Source organism: Colletotrichum paranaense (genome assembly GCF_030867605.1).
Source record: "Colletotrichum paranaense strain IMI 384185 chromosome Unknown Scaffold_8.1, whole genome shotgun sequence".
NCBI classification, from domain to species: Eukaryota; Fungi; Ascomycota; class Sordariomycetes; order Glomerellales; family Glomerellaceae; genus Colletotrichum; species Colletotrichum paranaense.
In genome coordinates this window covers 2,649,669-2,669,991 of record NW_026848966.1, presented here as the reverse complement: position 1 = coordinate 2,669,991, position 20,323 = coordinate 2,649,669, and the positions used below count along the sequence as shown (strand labels likewise).

The window sequence follows — 20,323 nt, the reverse complement described above, 5'->3', positions numbered from 1 at the left end:
TCATCACCCGCCTGTCCAATGCATTGGGCCAATGAAATTGCGTTGCATGCCTCGGTAAGGGCAATCCCTGCCGCATCATAGCCCGTCTACTTGCATGCCCTTCCTTACCGTACTTGCCTCTAGGTACTTACACTCAGATTGACATATCCCTACGGACCTCAAGTGACCCTCACGACGATACCAACAACGAACCTCGCTCGCACTACACTCTTACACGCCTTGCCCCCCTGGAAATATCTTCATATTTGCACAAAGCGATTAGTATTTGCGTTCTAGATCCTCGCAGTACCGCGACCTGGCACTGTTGTGCCACACTGACAGCCCGTCAACATAGCTGCAACGAGTACATGGAAGGGGCCCGAGACAGCCTGCTCTGAAGCACATGTCGTCTTCGTCTCCAATAGAAATAGTAGGGTATCACAAAAACAAAATGCCTTGCCCGAGGCCAAACTCCTGTGCGGGCAGAACGAGGCCCCGCCTTTGATCCCAAGTCCACTCATGCGTAGAGGTCCATCTCATAGTTGAATGGATTCGATATGACTGCATCTCGTTTTGGTGCATTGTTCGAGTCCTCTATTCGACCACATCAGATTCTCTCGAATCCAGCATCTGCGAGCTCAACTCCAGTAGGGAGCATCGGCCGTCCCTGCATCGGGAACGGCCAAAACAAAGGGTTCTCCATCACCTTGGCCGCCCGCTCAACTGATGCTTGTCCTGGCTCCGTGGATTTAAGGCCCATGGCTACCGCCGGGTTCGGTACGTCAGCTGCATCGGCGCTGCCTCCCCAAGCGCATATGAAGTCATCTTCAATGACGTTGGGCGCAAAGAAGTTGAGACTGCTCGTGTACGGCCTGACAAGATGTGCGTACTCGGCATCTGAGGCTACTTCGCCGCCCATATCGACGTCCATGTTCCACTTCTTGGCAAGGTACCGTAGTATGTTCAGCGCCTGTTCAGCAAAATGGTGGCACGGTGCCATCTCCTCCAGATCCCGAATACCTTGCTGGATAGCTTCTACAACGCGAGGCGGGTATGAGGGTGGATCATTCGGATCCGTGTTTTGGCCTGGCCCTTCAAAGGCCTTCTGCAATGGCAGTGAAGAAGAGGTTGTGGCACCGATGGCTAGATGCATGATGGCTGATGTGAGTACAAAGTACGGGACAAATGATGGCGTCCGCCGTAGAGTGTACAATTGCGAGTAAGATCGCAATAGACCTTGGATGGCATCTGCCGCCTGCCCACATACGTCTCGGGGTAATAGCTTAGAGCCAATGATCTTGAGCTTGATGAGGGGGCGAAACAGAAGTAGGATCGCAAAATGATAGTACATGCTGTGGCGATATCCGGTCAGTACGTGTTGCAGCCATGTATCTCTTTTGAGCAAACTTACTGCGCGAACAGGACCGCTGGTGTGAAGTTGTGCCCCAGCCTCAGAACCTCTGGTATCTTGTCATACCAGTTGAGATACTGGGTATAAATGCCGAGAAGGTCACGGCTGGTCAGCGGGCGCCCCGGGGAGTGCAAAACGTAGAGGCTTTGGTGCACGAGCTCGCTCAATTCGCAAAAGCACTTATAAACAGATCGAACGTTGGATGGCTGCTCGGCGGACCGCTGCAATGGTGCGCCTATCGATGAACCTGAGCCTCTGTCGCTTGGAGAGCCTGAAGCCTCGCCTAAGTTTATCAAAGACTTACCATCGTCAGTGTAAGGGATCCAAAGAGAGGCTTCTATGTCATCTATTATGGCAGGCTTTGGCGGCAGATGAGGAAAGCAGGAACATTGCGGAAGTGAGCCGGTCGCTAAAGACCACGCACTGGGAGACAGTCAGGTTGCAAGACACGATGCCAGACTTCGATACAAGAAACTCACTGGTCGAGAGCGAATGCGCCCCAGAAAGTTGCAGCCTGAACCGCAAACTCGTCATCGTCTCCATCTTCCTCGAGCTGATGAAGTCCCATCTCGATAGCAAGACGAATGCTTTGCCCGGCATAGTACCAACTTTCCGAGTCTCTGCCACAGCTGGCTTCTCGAATAGACATGATACCCAGAGCTTGAATGGTGGTGAGATTGTGGTGGTTTTTCTCCTTGTAGAATAGACTTTGTGCTTCTTTGAAAAAGTGATCGCCAGAGGTGTACGGGTCGTTGGGATTCGCTCTAGTACTCGGCTTACTGGAGAAACGGCACCCGAGAGCCAAGAGCGCGTTGACGAGTATCGGGGAGCAATAGCGTTCGACGCCATTCTGGAAATCTCTGAGGAAATGCTCCTTACTCAGAGACGCAAAGGTTGGGTACTCCCAACAGAAGTACAGGGCCAGCAGATGTTGGACCAACGAACCATCTTCCGTAATGTTTGTCCATTCTTCGGGGGGCAGCTTCATGTCAGGCAATTCTAGCGGGGCTAGCACCTGGTCGGCGCCCTGATGCTTCGAGCCGCCTTCGGAGGCTTCCGTGTTACTCGCCGACTCAGCCCAGGTGTCGAACAGTCCCTGTGGCGGCCTATTGGTGTCTGCGCTCCAGTTCATTGCGTCGGGGTGAGAGTTACTTCGGGTGCTCTGGCTGTGTGATGAAGGGTGCCAAGGACTGTTCGGATCAATCTCCTGGCGCAAGCCAGACTGCCCAGTGATCGGACTCATGGCTACGGAGCCATGATCTCCTAGGTTCCTGGTTCTGATGGGCGCCGGATATCCACCTGGCCGAGTCCCTAAGCCTGCGCTCGCATCGCTGGACTGTTCGTTTGGGCGTGCAAAGGAAGTCCTTGCACCACCAGCACCAGCACCGCCTATCCAGTCCGAGACTGATTCAAGCGATTGCCCATTGCGCAATCGTTGCAACACATCCTCCCACATATCGGGGCGAACGAGGGCGGCTATGACCTGATCGCTACTTTTCTGGCGTTGGCGCAAATTCTCGAGCTCGGTTCGGAGATTCTCCTTGGATTGGCGGACTGGGACCTCGTAGACACATTCTACGTCCTTCTGAGCCTTGCACCGACCGCAAGGTCTTTGCCCGTCGCACTATTCGAAAAACTGTCAGCGCAAAGAAAAGCATAGGCGGGCACGGGGGTACCATCTGCTGCTGGCTTACTTTTGCTCGCTTTTTGCGACACTCGGTACAGGCATTGGGCGTGACCACTCCTAGGCCCCTCTTCCTCTTTTGCAGGTTAGCAGCACTGGAGCTGCTTGACGGCGTAGGCGCATTGTGAGGAGCGGAGGTTGAAGAGGAAGCGGTTGCAGGTGGTGCCCCCGCGGAGGAAGCAGAGCCGGCAGCGGGTTGTGGCTGCTGTTGGCTATCGGGTGCCTCCTCCATATCGGCAGGAATTGAGCGCTTCAGGTTGACTGGTTGTAGGCTCGAGCCGAGTCTACAGGGCGAACTCGACTTTTAGGACTTTGTTTGTGAATTGACATAATGAGGCCGTTCATAGGCGGGAGCTGGTCGTCATGGATCCGAGAAAAGAACAGAAACCTTCGGACAGGTATGGCCTAGGGAAAGTGCCACCCAGTAGCTACGTTGAGTGTCTGGATGGATCGCGCTAGGTACAGAGCTGAGGAGGAGGCGCGCGCAGGAAAGGCGTCCCGCGTGAGAATCGGACAGATCGCGGGAGGTGACCACGAAAGGCCGGATTGCGCAGCAGGTGAATTGACCTTGGCTAGCCGTGGGTGCTATCGTTGTCGTCGAGCGCCGGACAAGCGAGCGGTGTCAAGAGACGGGAGGACGGCAGGTTGACAGCGAGAACTGCCCCTCTTTGGTAAAGGCACTTGCTATCGAACCATGCGCTCGGTGTACAATTGGATATGCAATTATCCTGTGGAGCAAATGTATGTTGCACTTGAGAATTCTTGCGCGCCAACCGTTAGGATGTCATTGGGACCGTGGGAAATGGCGCGGGTGGTGAGTGACTGGAGAGAATGGGAGGCAGGGAGCGCAAAAATTGGGCAGCCCGTGATGGAAAGAAACAGGTGGTGGAAAAGGCGGGAAAGGATGGCAGTGTGCAGCGAACGGCCAGGTCGGGTCCCCAGTCAGAGAAGACGGACGAGGCGACGGCAGGAGGAAAAGACGGTAGATGAAGCACAGACACACAAGATGCAATCCCGTAATTAAGGCAGGTATTCCTTACGGAGGAGGTATCTTACGAATACAGACTGAGGAATCTTGGAAAGGGAAGGAAGGAAGCACGGAACGTCAGGTGAAGTACCTTCCTTACCTTGGCCTTGGTCCTCGCTCCTTGGGAAGGAGGAGGTACGGATACGTGACAGGGCAGCTCCTTCCCCAGATTCCCGAGCCTCCAGCCGCGCAAAGTCCAGCTACCTGAAATTGTACGGCACTCCCGTCTGAGGCGCGAGGGGTAGGTGAAACTTTTTTGCTTCCAAGGCAGGGCTGGGACGCCTCAGGCAAACCTGTAAGAAGTTGAGACTGACTTCTTTTCAGCTGAATCAAGTACCTATCTTTCTTTCTGTACTCTTGGAAATGACTGGCTAGCGGTGACAAAGGCAAGCAAGGCACACGCATTGAGGTAAGCAAGTAAGGTAAGATACGCGGAGCTTCGATTGGTAAGGGTGAAAATTGAGCTTCATGCAGCCAATTTACCTTACCGCCCCTGAATAGTAAGCATCCGCGATGTGGCTCTCTTGCTTATTCTCATCTTCGTCACTTTATATTAAGACCCCGATACCCTTCATGACCCGAAAATATTTCATCTCAAGAAGCACAAAGCCAAGCAAGTTGCGATGGTTCTTTTCAGATAAGCGGCACTACGTCACTCGTTAGCGGTAACTATCTCCACTTTCTCTGTGTAGCTTCCCAATCCCATCAGTTAGAAATCTGCCCGTCAACAAGTCCGAGCGCCAGTAAAGCGTACTTTTCGCAGGTTCTCAGTCCAAGCCTCAAGGCAATACCGTATTATGGATAAGGTGCCCGTATATCTCCTCCGTTTTCTACGTGTACCTTACCTCAACTGGCGATCCGACAGGCGAACGCACATTAGCTTGCTGCCGCTACCAGGAGAGAGCCGTAGGTCATCCTGATTTGGCTGCTTCTGAGCCCGGCAGTCGACCCTTCTGGAAGCCAGAGTTCCCCAACTCAGAGACTATCTCATTGCGTGAGGACCTACTTCAAAGTGAGATTGTGATGCTTCGGGTACCTCAAGCCTTGACAACTCCAGGCTCTGCAGCACGAGGGGTTCCTCAAGGGGTTCCTCGAGACCGATATCACGATCTCAGACCGGGCTGGAACTTTTCCTCCGCCGTAGTCCACTCTGGCGATGCTGAACTGCGATTATGGGGCATCGAGCATAACGCGTTCTGGCAAAAACCCTGGTCGGCGACCCTCACTGCGTCAGGGGTTTCCCTTGCCCACTAGAGCAGAGGTACCTGAGGTGGTTGCCAAGTTGGAGCTCCGATACGACGGTGTCCTGGCATATCTCTCATCGTGATTACCTAGGCGTCCCGAGGCTAGTTGTGGATGGATGGATTCTTCCGCCTGGAGCAGTCTGAAGTGTGAAGAGAATTAGGTTTTTGCTGCCCCCGCGCCAATAGACAACGAGGCCTTTGGTCTTGTATAGTTTTGCTCCGGGGCCTTACGTAGACATATATCCACGCGTGAAAAGAGAGAACAGTGAGGACGAGATGACATGGAGCTCCTTGTCTGGCAATCCCGGGTCCCGGGCACATATGGGCTGAACGGTTGAACGAGACCAAGTCCCAGCCCGAACATGCGCCATGCTAAGGCGTTTTGAAGAGACGGGAATACAGTACACTTCCGGAAGAAAGAATTAAGCCACACTAAGCATCCCACCTATGCCCAGCGCAAAGGCTCGCGACATCGTGGCTTGTGCGACCAACGCTTAGCTCGTTCACTCGCCCACGCGCTCTATCGTCGCCGAACATTCCACGGCGTTTGTTCCCCAACCCCTCTTCTCCGAGACAGATCCTAACTTCCCCAACTTGATCGGAAGCGAGTGTCTCTGCCGAAAACAGGGCAGCTTTTGGGGGTCCAACAGGTAGGTGATGCTTCGGGGTGGCAAAGCTCAGGGGTGACGGAATATACTCCGTCGCATGAGCTGGATGCGCTCTTTCTAAGGATGAGGTATATGAAACAGGTAGCTACCGGACAGTCAGTTATGGTCATGTTGAGATCTGCCGCGGACAGATGCCTTGAGAATTCTTACGAGGCTTCAGCAGTTCAGCCTCAAAAACTCGGGTTTCCTCCGCTCCAGCGCTGGTAAAGAATGCGATGCCGCGATTCAGGGATCCCCAATTCGAATGGTCCTGTCTGTTGGAAGTGGGGACAAATTTTGACAAGGCCGAATTCTCCGCCAAAGGCCATTTCTTTGACGTCATAAAATCGAACTGGGCCTAGCCCGATTATCGATAAGAGCAAGTCCTAAGCTGCTCCATCCAGATTTCTTGCTCATGTACCTTACCGAACGATAAGCTGGGCTCGGTGTAGGTAGTAAATGCGGCCTTTGCGGTCGTACAATGAAGGATATTGACAAATGAACTTTTTAGCATTGTGAGGAGTCGCAAGGATCAAGTTCCCGCGAGTCTCTGTGTGTTTACAAAACAACGTATCCTGATCGCCAGTGGAAGCAGTAGCCGAAGCCCACCCCATCTCGTCCCGAGCCTCCAGATGACGCCGCATCTGGCCCCCAAAACCTTGTTCCTGAATATGTACTTTATACAATTAAACCTTGCAACTCCAATCCCATGCATTGTGTACCCCTGTTTTGCTGTTTGCGCTCACTCCTCTGTAGGACAGTAAACATCCTTGAGAGCCTCATTGTAAGCCTACTTCTGCTGTCTCAGTAGCCCTTGACGGGGCTCAGGGCTCGTCCGTATTTCGTGGGGCTTCGCAGGCGATCGCGATCACCCTTGCTTGGGCTACGGCGCCCTGAAGGAGTCTGAGGCGGCATGATCGCCTTCATCTTTGGCGGCGATGCACCGTCGGTATCGGTGTCATCGTTGTCATACTGCAGGTGTCGGCGGTGCGATGGCGTCTGGACGGGAACCCACATGTACGCCTGAGAGGGTTCTGGTATCACTGATGGCTCGGGAGCCATGCCAGACGAAGCGCGATGTGATGGCGTAGGGCGGGATGGGCCGGCATTATTCGCCATGCGACCCAGAGCAAGATTGTTGGCAATGATGCTGAGGAAGACCACGCCAAAGAAGAAGAGCTGTGACTGTTAGCTGGGTTGTCATAAGATAGTAGTAGGAGATATTGCTTACCCAAGCCTTCATCTGCATGGCACCAGCAAATTCGTTGAGAATTTCGGCGATTTGCTTAACCGTGACCCTAACTCTCATGATGGCTGATGAGTCCTGAATCATACACTCAGCCCACTCATCGCACATGGCCTTCAGAGCAGGACGGTCCTTTTTGATGCACTCATTCAGAGTGTATTCCGTCCGGCACTGAGTGATCCTGTTCTCGATGTCCAATCGAGCTGCATCGTTGGCGTTTCGAATATCCGACCTCACAGAGTCGAACATGGTCCAACAGACGAACACAAAGCCCGATACAATGGCGCAGTTGATCAGAAGTTGAATCCAGCGGTAGAGATTCTCGGGCGCATTTGGGTGTTCCTCCAATGTGTGGAAGAGATTGCTGATCCAGCTGCGGTTTTTCTTCGTCTTTCTGCTGCCCTTCCCACCACGCGCACCTGCCGAGCGGGATCCACTGTCGTCTGAGTCCTCCTCCGACTCATCCCAATCCTGTGATCCGTGGAACCGGACGCTGCCGACGTCCCTGTCCATGTTGTGTCGCTTCCGCTTCCTTATAGCGGGGTAGTCTCGTCCACTTCGGGGGATCTCGCCCTTACCGGGCACATGGCGCTTCAATGACTGAAGGCCAGCCTTACCGTAGCGAAGGTTCTTGTTGATCTTGGACGGAGTGATGGTGCCCATGTTCATGTCGCCGAATCGATCGACGTCGGGCGTGTCGTCTGGAAATTCCGAATTTTCCGTCAAGGCGGGGCTAGTCTCTGCGCCTGAAGCTTCCGAAAAGGCGCTCTCGTCGAACGGTTTGCGCGGGGTAGTGAAGGCAGGGTTTCGGAATGGCGGCGCGGTGTTGCTACTTTGTATTCGAGGCGAGAAGAGAGACGTCTGTGGTAAAGCTGGAAGCGGCTTAGATGGGGTGTTCGCAAAGAGGTTCGGCTTGGATGGGCTGGAGAATGGGTTCGGCTTGGAGCTTGTGGCAAATTTGTTGGGCGAGTTGAAGACTGAGTAAAGGCAGGAAAGTCAGTAAACATTCTCGAAATAGAGGCCAGCGGATGACCTATGACGATGGTTGGGATATCGTGACTGGGGTGTGAGCTCACTATTCTGATTGCTACTTCTCGCAACGTGGGAAAATGGACTGGTTGCATCTAGGGGACCTCGGTCCTGATATTCCCATTCCATGGGACTTTCGTAGGTTCGGCGATCCATTGTGAACTTCTTTGCATGCGACAATCTGGGAAGACAAAGTGAAGTGGTGATATGGGTGGGAAGTGCCTAGCAGCTCTCGTCGCGATCGGTCCGGGGGTGGCGGCCAAGGGTCGAAATATTCTGAGGTAGCTGCTGTCATGAACAAACCACAGTTCTAGAAATCAAAGTAAACAAACCGTGCCTCAGGCAACGGAACCTCCCGGTGGCTTCGATCTTAGCTCTTTGGGACTTGGTGGAGTACGTACCGACGTGAGCCAAGAGCATCTTCGTGCACTAGCCACAGCTGAGCAAAGACGGTGATCCACCATCTGGGCACCCTGTGGCTGGTGACACCTTCCCAGTCTCTTTACGACTTGAGCTTGGGCCATCGGAAAATCGAAGGGCGACGACGGCGAGGCAAGGCGGCTCTTTTTACACTATCCATTTCATTGAATCCAACCTAATTCTCACTCATCAACCCCCAGAGTCGCGCTTCGAATACTCCTCCATAGCGTGCGCGCATCTGAATCAGCCACAATGTCGGATATCGAATCCCTCCCCGAGTCTCCGGCGCCCGACCGCGATGATGAGCGCCGCGAGGATGCCGCCAACGTCTCCGACGACGACTTACTCTCAGAAATCGACGAGGATCAGTTCGAGGACTACGACCCAGAGACGGCAAATATTGAGGATCGCCCAGTAGCTGTTGATGAAGATGTGGCCAAGACGCTCAAGGCGTCGAAGCGCAAGATTGCCGATGGCGCAAAAGCGAAGAAGCCTAAGGAAGGACGCCGAGAGAAGAGATCACGCGATGACGAAGTCTCTGGTGATATGGATATCGATTCGAGAGGCCCGGCCAGAAAGTCGAGACGCCAGGCCGATGCCGGCGAGAGGAAGCCGCGGCCCAGCAAGCCTGCCGAGCCTGAGATTGATGATGAGTCCCATCTCAGCCCCGAGGAGCGCAGACGGAGAGCGATTGATCGGGCGTTAGACGCGGCCATGAAGGGACCGGTCAAGCGCAAGAAGAAGAAGGACGAGATTGTGGGTGCCATCGCGTTATTTGCGGTCTTGGGAGTGCTAGCTTACGGTGGACAATGCAGGACCTCGAGGACGAAATCGACGAGGAGATTGCCGATCTCAAGGTTGCCATGGAGAAGGCTTGCGAAGCTGACAACACGGCGCGCGAGGCTGGCCAGCCAGCCGTTCACAAGCTGAAGCTCTTACCATCAGTGACTGGTCTCCTGAACAGGAACAACATCCAGCACGCCATCCTCGATCCCGACACCAACTTCCTTCAGCACGTCAAGTTCTTCCTCGAACCTTTGAACGACGGCAGTCTTCCGGCATACAATATCCAGCGCGATATTTTCACTACTCTTATCAGACTCCCAATTGAGAAGGAGACTTTGCTGAGCAGCGGCATCGGAAAGGTTGTCTACTTTTACACCCGATCCAAGAGACCTGAACCCAGCATCAAGCGCATGGCCGAGCGTCTTCTGGGTGATTGGAGCCGACCGATCCTCAAGCGGACCGACGACTACAAGAAGCGCCACGTTGAGACGCGCGAGTTCGACTATGAGTACGTCATAATCATGAATCGCCTTCTACTTACAATGCTAATAGTATCACTCCAGAGCTCTCAAGATGTCCCAGCGCCAGGCTGGAAGTTCCCAGTTCACCCTCACGCAGCGCCCGTCCCAATCCGCCAGAGAATTGGAGCGCGAGGCCATGCTCGCACCCGTCGCCACGTCGAACCGTGCCCGTCCCGGCGGTCTCCCCGACAGCTACACCATCGCGCCCAAGAGCACCTACGATGTCTCGCGGGCGCCCGAGCATCGTCCCATCGGTGCTGGTGGTCTAGAGGCGTTCCGAAAGATGACTCAGAACCGCAAGAAGCGGTAAGGCAACAAAGAGGGCATGGTAGCTGCCAGGATAGGCTGGAGATTAGCCAACATGGGCCCCCGGGAGAGGGGCGATGATTTTCCTTCACTGGGCTTGATGAAAAAGAAGAGCTCAACACTTGTATTATTTGAGCATCAAACTGGCGTTCCGGGGACGAGGGCTGTGACAAGCAAGAGATTTTTTAGGAATCGAGAGAAGAAGAATGCAAACATTTCAAGGAACCGAGTGAAGAGGCCTGAGTTTTTTTCCGATTCTGACATTGTGAGACATCACCAGGTATTTCTGTTCACGCCCTGCACGAAAGTAGGTATACGTCAAGAAGGGTGTGGCGTGGCTCACATTGAAGTTCATCCAGGTACCAGGATCCAGCGCATTGAAGCAAGATGAAGGAAAGGAACGCCCATGCGACTGCCTCTGAACATCGCATCACCTCCTTCCATTGAACATACGTCTCTCTCCATCTCCTTCTCCATCAGAGTACATCCATCATCAAGATAGCACTTACAAATCACAGGCGTGCGTTCGAGGCACGCATTACTTGTTGGAAAAAAAAAAAAAAAAGGAAACCCGACAATGGTTCGCAGCACACAAATCATGTATGTTCATTGTAGGGTAAGAGCTTCCCATTTGTCCCATCCTTTCCTATTCTCCTAGATTCTATTCGTTGTGTCCGACAAAAACTGTCAAACTCTGTTTATGCTTCACCACTTATGGCCTGGCTTTCTCCATCCCTTATATGCATCCCCCCATTGCCTTCCATTTTCCTTTGCTTTCCTCTCCTTTCCTTCCTTCTTTACCTCCTCCCTCGGTCATCATCCTCTCCTTCCCCTCTGTCAATTGCAGTACTTTCATCAAGTTGTAAGTTTTGGGTGTATAGCAGCGAACAAAGCGCTTCTGTGTTAGGCACTTGCAAGGAGCGGAACCTCGCGCATTGTGCTATAAAAAGGTTGCGAACATCAAGCCAAAGTCAGGGTACAACAACGCTGGCGACAAAGATGCAGAAATGCTGATGATGCAATGCAGGGGGAGAGTGGGAGCCCGTGACCGTTCAAATAAATTACGTTAATATCTTTGGTGGCACCCCTGCATTCAAAGCGGTCATCGTTTCTGACTCTCCCTACCGTTTCCGCACCTCAGTCGCCCAGCCATCGATGCCCTCGCCTCGGCTGCCAACCTCGAGCCCATTGATTCGCACACCCTTCATTCCCGGCGTGTCGTCGAGCCACACATGCCCAGCCATACCTCCAGCATTGGCACGCTTCTCAGGTACCAGCTCAAGCATGGGCGTGAGGAAATCGGCAATGCGCTTTCCCTCCTCCTCTTTGAAATGATATTTCTCACGGAGGACGTCTGTCAGAGCCCAGTGGCGCAAGCGGTGAATATTTCGCAGTTCGCCTTTTCGGTTGAAAATCTCTTGGGACCACTTGCCAGACAGGCAAAGTGACTTGGGGAAGGGTCCCAAAAGCTCGATAATCTGTGCAATGTGGTCGTCGTCCTTTCCATACTTGGTTCCGGATTGAGGGTCAAAGAGGTAATCTCCTGTGATGAGTTCGAAGACCTGAGAGTTTATCGTTAGATGGAAAAGATCAAAAGTACCTGCTACGACCCAGATGGGTATAGCACTGAGTAGGTCATGCTTACCATTGCTGCCATACTCCAAACATCGGTACTGGCGCCCCATTTCGCGCCCAGAATGACCTCAGGCGACCGATACTGCCGGGTCTGGATATCATTGGTAAAGTGGTGGTTGACCCAACAGGCGTTGCCCAAATCCGCAATCTTGACGCTGATAACATCGAATGCATGCGCATCATCCGCCTTGCGCTTATCCCCTGAAGATGGTGAGTTGGTCTTGTCGAGTGAAATGCCGGAAACTTCCTTTGTGAGGAGATCACTGTGGTGAGAAAGAGCGGTCAGTATCAGATGAACCTCTTCCACTATTTGGCCAGGTGGGGTAATGCTCACGCTGTCTTTTCGCGCGTCTTTTGGTCAGCGTCGCGCTTGGGGGAAGCGTTGCTAGATGTCTTGCCATCTAAAATCGCAGCAAGAGTCAGCATGCGGTCGCTAAGCAGAACGTGATGGGGGTAGAAGAGTCCATGGGGCGATAGGCCCGTTTTGAACGAAGTGGCGGTGTTGAGAGGGGGCGCGTACCTTCGTGTAGCACTTGGCTGAGGCTGGAGTTGGTGCTAGGGAAGAGGTTGTTGTGGTTGAAGCTAGCATTCAGAGGAGACGGTAGCGGCTGGCTGCCTGTGATGAGAGTGCGTCTCCTCCTGCGACCGTTTCTGTTGTTCTCTTTGTCGCCAGGTTCGCTCTTAACGACCTTCTTGACAATCTGTTCAACGTCACCAATTTCGATGAGGACGTTCTCGGGCTTCAAATCGGTGTGGATAATGCCACATTCGCGATGTAGGTAGTCGAGGCCGAGCAGCACTTGCTTTGTGATTTGCTTGACCAAAGCCGTAGGGATACCTCGGTGATTCCATTTCTTAATGAGACCCAAGAGGTTCTCGCCCAAAACTTCGAACACCATGCAGACGTGTGTGCCGTTGGGACCTTTGTGTTCAAAGGAGTCGAGCAAGCTGACCACATGCTTGCGGCCGGGGTGGTCTGGCTTGGCCTGGACAATCTTGTTGAGGAGCTTGATTTCGTCGATGGCGGTCTCGGTGTAGTGCGCGGCAGAGCGAACAACCTTCAAGGCGACATGCTTGCCAGAGTTGTTGTCTCTAGAAAGCCAGACGGTGGAGAAATGGCCCCATCCAAGCTTGCGCACGATGGTGTACTTTCCGTCCTTGAACTTTTCACCAATCTGGACGGGGTGGTAGCCGCCCTTGCAGTAATCCTCGGAATCCTCCTCATCGGCTGTATTCTCGGCGGGGTCTTCGCCTGATGATGTCGAAGTCGGCGAGTTCTGCATGGCAGCGGACAATTGATGGGTTCTATCAGAGGAAAAGGAGTTAGCTTCAATGTCGCAAGTGCCAGTCTGTGTAGCAGTGGTTCAGGTCATGGCGCGCAAATTGGCAACAAGCGGCGTCGTGTCTGTGATTGAAATGGCGGGGGTGGAGAATAGCAGGTCGGTGGGCAAAGATTTCGCAGCCGCCAGACGGGCCACGGAATGCGACAACGGGAGGAGAAGGAAGAGCAGAAACCTTGTCTTTAGGAAGCTCATGTTTGCAACATTGCGCATCCGGCGCGAACAGTCCTATAGCAAAGAAAGGAATGGATCGAAAAAGAGGATCGAACAAGCCGAGGACCGAGCGATGGGAAAGATCGAAACAACAAGCGGAAAAAAGGGAAATTTGGCAGAAATGATAGCCAGGACAAGATCCAGTGCGAAACTGGTGCCGTTCACAACATGGGAAAGTGAAAAGGTAGAATGAAGTGACAGCGGCAAGTCCAGTCGAAGGCCGACTAGGGTGGATAAAGAAAAGGTTGAAAAGGGAAGATGGATGGGAGGGAAAGGATGGTAGGTGGAAAGCGGTCGAGGCGAGGCGAGGCGGCGGGTGAGGCGCGGGATGTGTTCAGCCAGCAAGAAAAAAGGCAAATAAAAAAATAAGAACAGCAGGCCAGCGTGGTTAAGGCCGATAAGGTAGGTAGGTAGTGAGCAAAGAAGGTTTTTTTTTTAAGAGGCAGGTATCCGTAAGGCAGGTACGTAGGAAAGATACAATGCGTGCGTGCCGTTGGTGCTGCTGCTCGTTTCTTGTATGTTCTGTGTTCCTCTCTCTTTCTCACACACACACTCTCTCTCTGTCTCCGGTATCCCCAACTAAAAGGCACTGAAAGCGGGACACTCTGGACGGATAAGGCACAGAAAGGGCACCCCAGTCGGTAAGGTAGCAAGAAAAAAGCAGGTAATGAGAGGAGAGGAGGGGTCAGTGATGTGAGTGAGGAGAACGGGCGGGAACAGCAGGCCAGGAACGGGGGGTCAGAAGGTGGTCTGGCGACGCAATAAGAATCCCAGGCCTGGGCCACTTGGGCCAGGGTCGGGTAGCGTCACCTCAGGGTCAGGGTGGACGGTGAGGGTCAGCGGGGACTGCCCACCTCAAAGCCAGAGCAGATCGTCCTCCCGTCGGGTTCAGGTTGTATTCGCAGTCGCGTCAGCAGCAGCAGCAACAACAACCTGCCAGTGCCACCAACAAGCAAGCAAGCATGGCACTGGGATACCTTTACCGCGCCTGCACCTACCCCCAAGCCACAACTTGGTAGTTGGGGTGTTGGGTGAGCGAGTTGAGGATTCGTGATACCTCTCTCAGACCACCATGTGAGGATGATACCAGCTTGGTATGCCGACCTCTAGTCTCCAACAGTGAATATTCACAGTCAAGTGCGTCTGTCAAATGCAAAGCAGGCCAAACCAGTCCAGTTCAGTTGAGTCCAGTTAGTCCTGTTGAAGATGACCGATGACGGTGACGGTCATGTCTCGCTCGTCAAAGTGGTGGCGCCAGAAACGTTCCCGCGCCGGTCGGCGCACCTAGTATGCCAACATGCCACCACCACCACTAAGTATGATGCTTTGCGCAGCATGGAGCGCAGTCTTGGCCATCTCTCCTCCAAAACGTTCCGGTATCTGCCGTCGCACAGGCGGAGCGCAGTACGAGGCATATCAACAACATGCACCGCCAACTTCCAAGTGCTTGCTACGCTTCTAGGGTTGTGGTGATGCTGCTGCTGACGCTGCTGCTGCTGAGTTACCGGGCGGTGGTGGCGACAGCTGGCGACCCGTAATATCTGCGGTGTGGAGGAGCCGTCCATTCTTTCTGGCTGACGTTCAGCGCGCCAAACAAACGTCCATCTTGGGTTCGGCCAATGGCTTCCCTGTGCAACGGCAACGGTAGCATCCAATCCAGAGCCACCATGTCGTCGGGTATCAGCGTTGGTCCCACTGGATGGACCCCCTGAGCATCTATTCGTTGTCTGTCGTCTCATCGTGCTCTTCTTCCACGTCTTTGACAGTGCTGTCGCAGCATCTTTCGAAGGCGGTCCGTTGCTCTGCATATGTCCAGATGCCCGGGTGTGAGACAAACTGCGCGGCGCGGTGCTGGGCACATTGACTGGACACTGCCCTATGCTTTCGCTGTGCCGTGTGCCAAATCGGACTGGGCCGAACTGAACTGGATATGAACTGAACTGAACCGGACTGGACTGGACTGAATTGGACTTGGACAGGGCCTGTCGGACTTGACAGGCTCAAACTCGCCTGGTCTGTGTTGCTTGGCCCCCCGTACTTCGCCCCGCCATACGGATGGAGCGCAGGGAAGAACGTGCGGCACCGGGCGCGGCGCTTTTAAGACAGGATAGAGGGGTAACAGTGTGGATGGTGGAGGATGTTGAAAGGGTGATAATGTCCTGTGTAAACGAAGCTTGGGGCGCTAAATGGCAACAAAATTGAGGTAATGAAAACCAGCAATTTGCAACTTCCCCGCCATCAACGGTAACGGAAATAAAACAACAATGCGGCATGAAGAGTGCAGGGCAGAGCAAAGCAAAAGACAAGAAAAGAAAAGGAAAAATTTCTTGGTCAAACTTACGGTGGTGTCTCGGTGGTAATAATGGGCTTCAGGCTCTCCTTCTTGCGCTTCTTAGCCGCCGTCGACGAACCATTGGCGTTCGCAGCAGCATTAGCATTGGCGGCTGCTGGCTGCAATGGCTCTTGTGCGACAGCGTCTTGGGTCTGTTGAGTGCCGTTCATGATGGGCTGTGTGGAATGTGCGAGCTGGAATGCGAGGTGTCGTCCGGGTCGGGTAGTGTGGGGGACAAGTTGGGGGGATAAGTCGAGCTCGAGGGTCCAGACTGGCAGTTCGAGGGCGGCGGTGCGCGCCGCTGTGACGGCCTTGGATTGGTGATGCTTCGTCCTGTGGTGAGCAGACTAAGCTCGGGTGTCCGATTGCAGCGCAGCGACTTGAAGCAGCTGTGCGCAGTGTCAATCCGCTATTCCCGTCTGTGATGGCTAGCCTCGCGCCTCGATTGGTATGATATCAGACAACGTGACAGTCGATGCAGGTAGTCCCCGCGAGAAGATGACAGTCGAACAAGTCGGGCTGCCGGTCGTTGGCAGTAGTTTGGTGGGGTGAGAGAGAAAGTCAAGAGACACGAGCCGGAGAGGTCGAGGCGGGGGAGTGAAGACCAAAAATGACGAGCGGGATTTTGCGAGAGGGGCGCAGCGGCAGCGTCGGTGTGCGATGGCGACCGAGAGCGTGGCGACAGGCTCCACGGAGGAGCAAAGAGAAAGTGTGTAACTGGATCTAAGGTGCGTCCAGTTACTAGCAGCACGCGGGTCTGCGACAGCGATTCATCAGATGTGTTGCGCTGTGTTGAGATGGGATGCGACAGGGTCGTTTGTGTTTGGGGACCCTTAGACTTGCGCGATATCCTAACGTCGACGGTTGTCGTGATTGTGGTGTTCTCGAGAGCCAAGTGGAGTGTTTGGTTATGGCTTGTGGCTCGTGGTTGCGACGTGATCAGGCGATTGCGTCCTCGTGAGGAAAGCCAAGGTAGTCTCGCTGCTGTTATTGTTCGTGGTTGTGTTGGTGAATCGAGCTGAATGAAATCCGAAGGTCAGTGATGTTGTTGCGCCTAGGTGGCCAAGACGGAAGGCGCGAGCGGGTGAAGCAGGAGCGCGGGTGATTGGTAGAAATATGGAGTGCGACTTTGGATTATTCCCTGTAGTGTATGTGGACAGCGTGCAGTGTCGAGAGAAAACGGACAGCTGGGGATGAGTCGAGCAAGATCGATCGCGATACGAAGTCTTTAGGTACGGGTAGGCGTGGTCTGAGCTTGGATGATATGGGGAGCGACCGGAAGATGACGAGGTTCGGTAGTCGGGGTGACGCTGGCGGCTGGCGTTCATGTAAAGGGTGGTAATTAGGTATCTGTCGTGTTAGATAGAGGTAGAGGAGGTTGGCGGGATTGGGGTGATGGTGAGGTATCTGCAAGGCAAGGCACGAAGCTCTGATTGGAGGAGTCAAGGTATTGCTGAGGGTGAACCAACGCAGGAAGGTGGCTGCTAAGGTAAGTAAGAACCGGGAAGAAGGTGCAAGACACGGCGAGGTCGAGCGAGGTGATGCGGATGCAGAGGGGGGCAGGATGGGATGGGATGGGGGGTGATGGGATGCACAAGGCAATGGGATGGATGGATTGATGGATGGCGGGGAATGGAACAGGGCAATCAGAGAAGTGGCGTCTCAGTTCGAGTCGAAAGTCGAGAGTTGCGGCAATGAAGGTAAGGAATTGATTGAATCAATCAGGGCCCTCTCTCTCTCTGTACATACACGTCGAACAGCGCAAAGGTGAGGTGAAGCAAGGTACCTTGGCCCGAATCCGCACTACAAGGAGCTGAGGACGTCATTGATGGGGTTGTTGGGCGCAACACGGCGGGAGAGAACTTGAATGCGACAAGCAGCTGATGCGACCAAGTCGCCGACCGCAATTGGTGACGGCAGATGGTGGGGGTGGAACATGTAGTTCGGAACCGGGGTGAGGGAGGGGAAAGCGACTGAGAGAGAACAATCGGTGAAGAACAGTCAAATCATCTCAGTCATGTTAATAAGTCTCCAGAAACCCAAAGAGACAAGGCCTCACTTTGATGATTACCGAGCCTCCGGTTTGTCTTAGCGACATGAGATGAAGATGCCATCTCAGCCTGTAGACCATCATGATATTGCTCTCCATCCTTCCAAGGGTTCCTTTGACCACCTGTATGTACGAAGTACACATTATGTAAGGTACGGAAACATCGCCTCTGTATCAAGCAAGACCTTACAAACCAAGGTACCACCTAGTTACGAGTGAATCAAATCGCCAACAAACACTATCCGTCAAATAGCCAGTAATGAAGCTTTTATCGCATGCAGTCATATCGACTCATAAACATTGCAGCCTTTTTCATGTGCCTGGCTGGCATCGAGACATTTCACAACTGACTGGGCTCGTCTTCCAAGCCCGTTCTGGGCGCATTCAAGCATTTCCATTCCATAAGAATGAACTGGGAGGTACCTCTAAGATAAGATAAGGTAAGGACAGTCCAATCTACCTTTATCGATAAGAAGCTCAGATCGCAGTCTCCCCTCTTCACTCGTAACCCCTGCCGTCTGCCATCAGCTAAGACACTTTTCCTCACCTTCATGGCCAAGAATTGGCGTGCGATACTCCATACCCTGTGAGAATTTCCATCTGAAGGATCCCCCAAGACCTCACGACCCAAGTCCACCACACCGGCTTGCCTTACTGAGAGGTCCCGGCAGAACCAATCATACCTTGCTCTCTCGTTGACGCATGCCATCATATCGTCACTAGCCACCGGGAAAGTCAGTGGGGACTCTTTACTTTATCTCAAGTGCCTCCAGTCAGGTCTGAACGGAGTCGAACAAACGGATACAATCTGTCAAGACCCGAAAGCTGACCTCATCTCTTAGCAAGAACAGAAACCCGATACCCCCTTGACGTTGCTGACCCGGCCGTCTTTCATCGAGCAATCCATCTACGACATGTTCTAGTTCTCTACTCCGTACCGATGGCCCAATGGCCAAGTCCACCGACGCCCCGTGGGAGACTTATTCCCTGGCTAGTCAAGGTACTGCGCAACATAGCCAGGGCCTAGGGCACGCAACGCAAGCTGCAACGGGGCAAAGCGACCAACGCCCCCGATGTCGTACAGACCTGATCCGACTCGACACTCGACACTCGGCACTCGATGCAACCAGTTAGTTGGGCGTTTTCAGTTTGGTCGAGTCGTACCCAACGTCCTGAGCACAAGTGGCACCATCACCATACCTACCCGACTGTCGGGTTCAGCCCGTCCTGAGCTTTCTTTAACTAAAAACACAACTCTTTGTCACTCATCGGTTGCGGAACATACATGGCGGCATCGCCTAGCTTGTGGATATGTCGCAGTCTAAGCTCCGGTTTCTGATTCTTTTCTAATTGGATGCAGTCTTCCCCCATGGTAAAGAGATCAACCAACGTCTGCAGGCTATCCCCTTGTCTGCTTGACCCATCCCGCACGAGTCGAGAACACCTACAACAGACATTTTCCTTGCATCTTGACCGCATCTTACCCGTCCGCTGGGCCCGGTGAGAGAAGAAAAAGTCTTTCGAGCTCTGATCTTGAATTTTTTCAAGGGTCTCGAGAGTTCCATGGCCAGCCACCCAACGTTGGGCAGTGATTTTTTAGCCATCTCTCAAAGACACGCAATATCTGCCCCTGCTGCCGTACTCACCTGGCCGAGAACTTAAGTGGCATTCGGTCGCGCTTGTTTCTTCCTTTTCTCGACCTGCCACCTCGCCTCCAAGCTGCCCATAATTCATCTGATAAGCATCATCTCGTTGGCCAGCGCTGTCAGTCACAGGGCTAAGTCGAGGTGCTTGCGGCTTGTCCAGGCACCGCCCCTTATTGGACGTGCCTGTTTCTACTCGGCGCCTATTGCGGGAGGAATCCCAGACATGCAGTCCAGAGCACAGTAACCCATCCTTAGCGTTTTCTTTCCCTTCATGATCGCTCCATGCCATCTGTGGCCGCGAGAGGTACACCCCGCACGTCCATGTGAGCAGCTCACTGGCACTGTTCTGTCTGTCACCTGTCACGTATTATCCACTGCAGTAGAGCCTCATACCCAACCCAACGCGAATCTCCTTCAAGGAGCGCCAGCACGATGTCATGTGTCACGCCCTACAAAGGTGGACAACACATGGTAATGTCAGGAGCTCGGGCCCGCTCATCGTCGTTGTCGTCGAGAAGCCGCGTTTCCCTGTTTGACAAGACCGAATTCCGTCTACTGCAGGGCTGCCGCATGCTGTGTTTGAGAAGACAAGCTGTGCCACTATCAACCCGGTCTTGGCACACTCGCTTCTGGGCTAGTCACCCGGATCTGTGACCCAATATTTCGAGATTACGCATCTCACTGCCGTACTCACTTGGTGTCAACGTCTCATCTTCTATGATGTGACGACCTGTGTGAAGGAAGTTGCGAAGTCTTCCTACAGAGCGCACTGCTATTTCCTCGCTTGGCAATATCTTGCTCGCTAAC

At 53.6% G+C, this 20,323-nt stretch overlaps 7 protein-coding genes across 7 annotated transcripts; 2 read left to right on the top strand and 5 right to left on the bottom strand.

Annotated features, from left to right (window-relative positions):
• Positions 1 to 586: 586 nt before the first annotated feature.
• CPAR01_10701 (fungal specific transcription factor) lies at positions 587 to 3,306 on the bottom strand (the record flags this gene model as incomplete). The annotated part of the gene is made up of 5 exons (XM_060494961.1): positions 587 to 1,331; positions 1,391 to 1,637; positions 1,695 to 1,813; positions 1,870 to 3,014; positions 3,085 to 3,306. 5 exons carry the CDS (start codon positions 3,304 to 3,306, stop codon positions 587 to 589), a joined length of 2,478 nt encoding a protein of 825 aa, XP_060347143.1.
• Positions 3,307 to 6,796: 3,490 nt separating this feature from the next.
• On the bottom strand, positions 6,797 to 8,423 carry CPAR01_10700 (Di-sulfide bridge nucleocytoplasmic transport domain-containing protein; the record flags this gene model as incomplete). The annotated part of the gene is made up of 3 exons (XM_060494960.1): positions 6,797 to 7,177; positions 7,224 to 8,215; positions 8,279 to 8,423. The coding sequence occupies 3 exons, from the start codon at positions 8,421 to 8,423 to the stop codon at positions 6,797 to 6,799; spliced, it is 1,518 nt and encodes a 505-aa protein (XP_060347142.1).
• A 516-nt stretch (positions 8,424 to 8,939) lies between these two features.
• On the top strand, positions 8,940 to 10,304 carry CPAR01_10699 (uncharacterized protein; the record flags this gene model as incomplete). The annotated part of the gene is made up of 3 exons (XM_060494959.1): positions 8,940 to 9,443; positions 9,503 to 9,981; positions 10,037 to 10,304. The coding sequence occupies 3 exons, from the start codon at positions 8,940 to 8,942 to the stop codon at positions 10,302 to 10,304; spliced, it is 1,251 nt and encodes a 416-aa protein (XP_060347141.1).
• Positions 10,305 to 11,014: 710 nt separating this feature from the next.
• On the top strand, positions 11,015 to 11,314 carry CPAR01_10698 (uncharacterized protein; the record flags this gene model as incomplete). The annotated part of the gene is made up of 1 exon (XM_060494958.1): positions 11,015 to 11,314. One exon carries the CDS (start codon positions 11,015 to 11,017, stop codon positions 11,312 to 11,314), a length of 300 nt encoding a protein of 99 aa, XP_060347140.1.
• Positions 11,315 to 11,421: 107 nt separating this feature from the next.
• On the bottom strand, positions 11,422 to 13,218 carry CPAR01_10697 (uncharacterized protein; the record flags this gene model as incomplete). The annotated part of the gene is made up of 4 exons (XM_060494957.1): positions 11,422 to 11,862; positions 11,946 to 12,198; positions 12,270 to 12,336; positions 12,456 to 13,218. 4 exons carry the CDS (start codon positions 13,216 to 13,218, stop codon positions 11,422 to 11,424), a joined length of 1,524 nt encoding a protein of 507 aa, XP_060347139.1.
• A 1,771-nt stretch (positions 13,219 to 14,989) lies between these two features.
• CPAR01_10696 (uncharacterized protein) lies at positions 14,990 to 15,157 on the bottom strand (the record flags this gene model as incomplete). The annotated part of the gene is made up of 1 exon (XM_060494956.1): positions 14,990 to 15,157. The coding sequence occupies one exon, from the start codon at positions 15,155 to 15,157 to the stop codon at positions 14,990 to 14,992; it is 168 nt and encodes a 55-aa protein (XP_060347138.1).
• A 47-nt stretch (positions 15,158 to 15,204) lies between these two features.
• On the bottom strand, positions 15,205 to 15,990 carry CPAR01_10695 (uncharacterized protein; the record flags this gene model as incomplete). Its single annotated transcript, XM_060494955.1, has 3 exons — positions 15,205 to 15,470; positions 15,527 to 15,582; positions 15,830 to 15,990. The coding sequence occupies 3 exons, from the start codon at positions 15,988 to 15,990 to the stop codon at positions 15,205 to 15,207; spliced, it is 483 nt and encodes a 160-aa protein (XP_060347137.1).
• Positions 15,991 to 20,323: the final 4,333 nt, after the last annotated feature.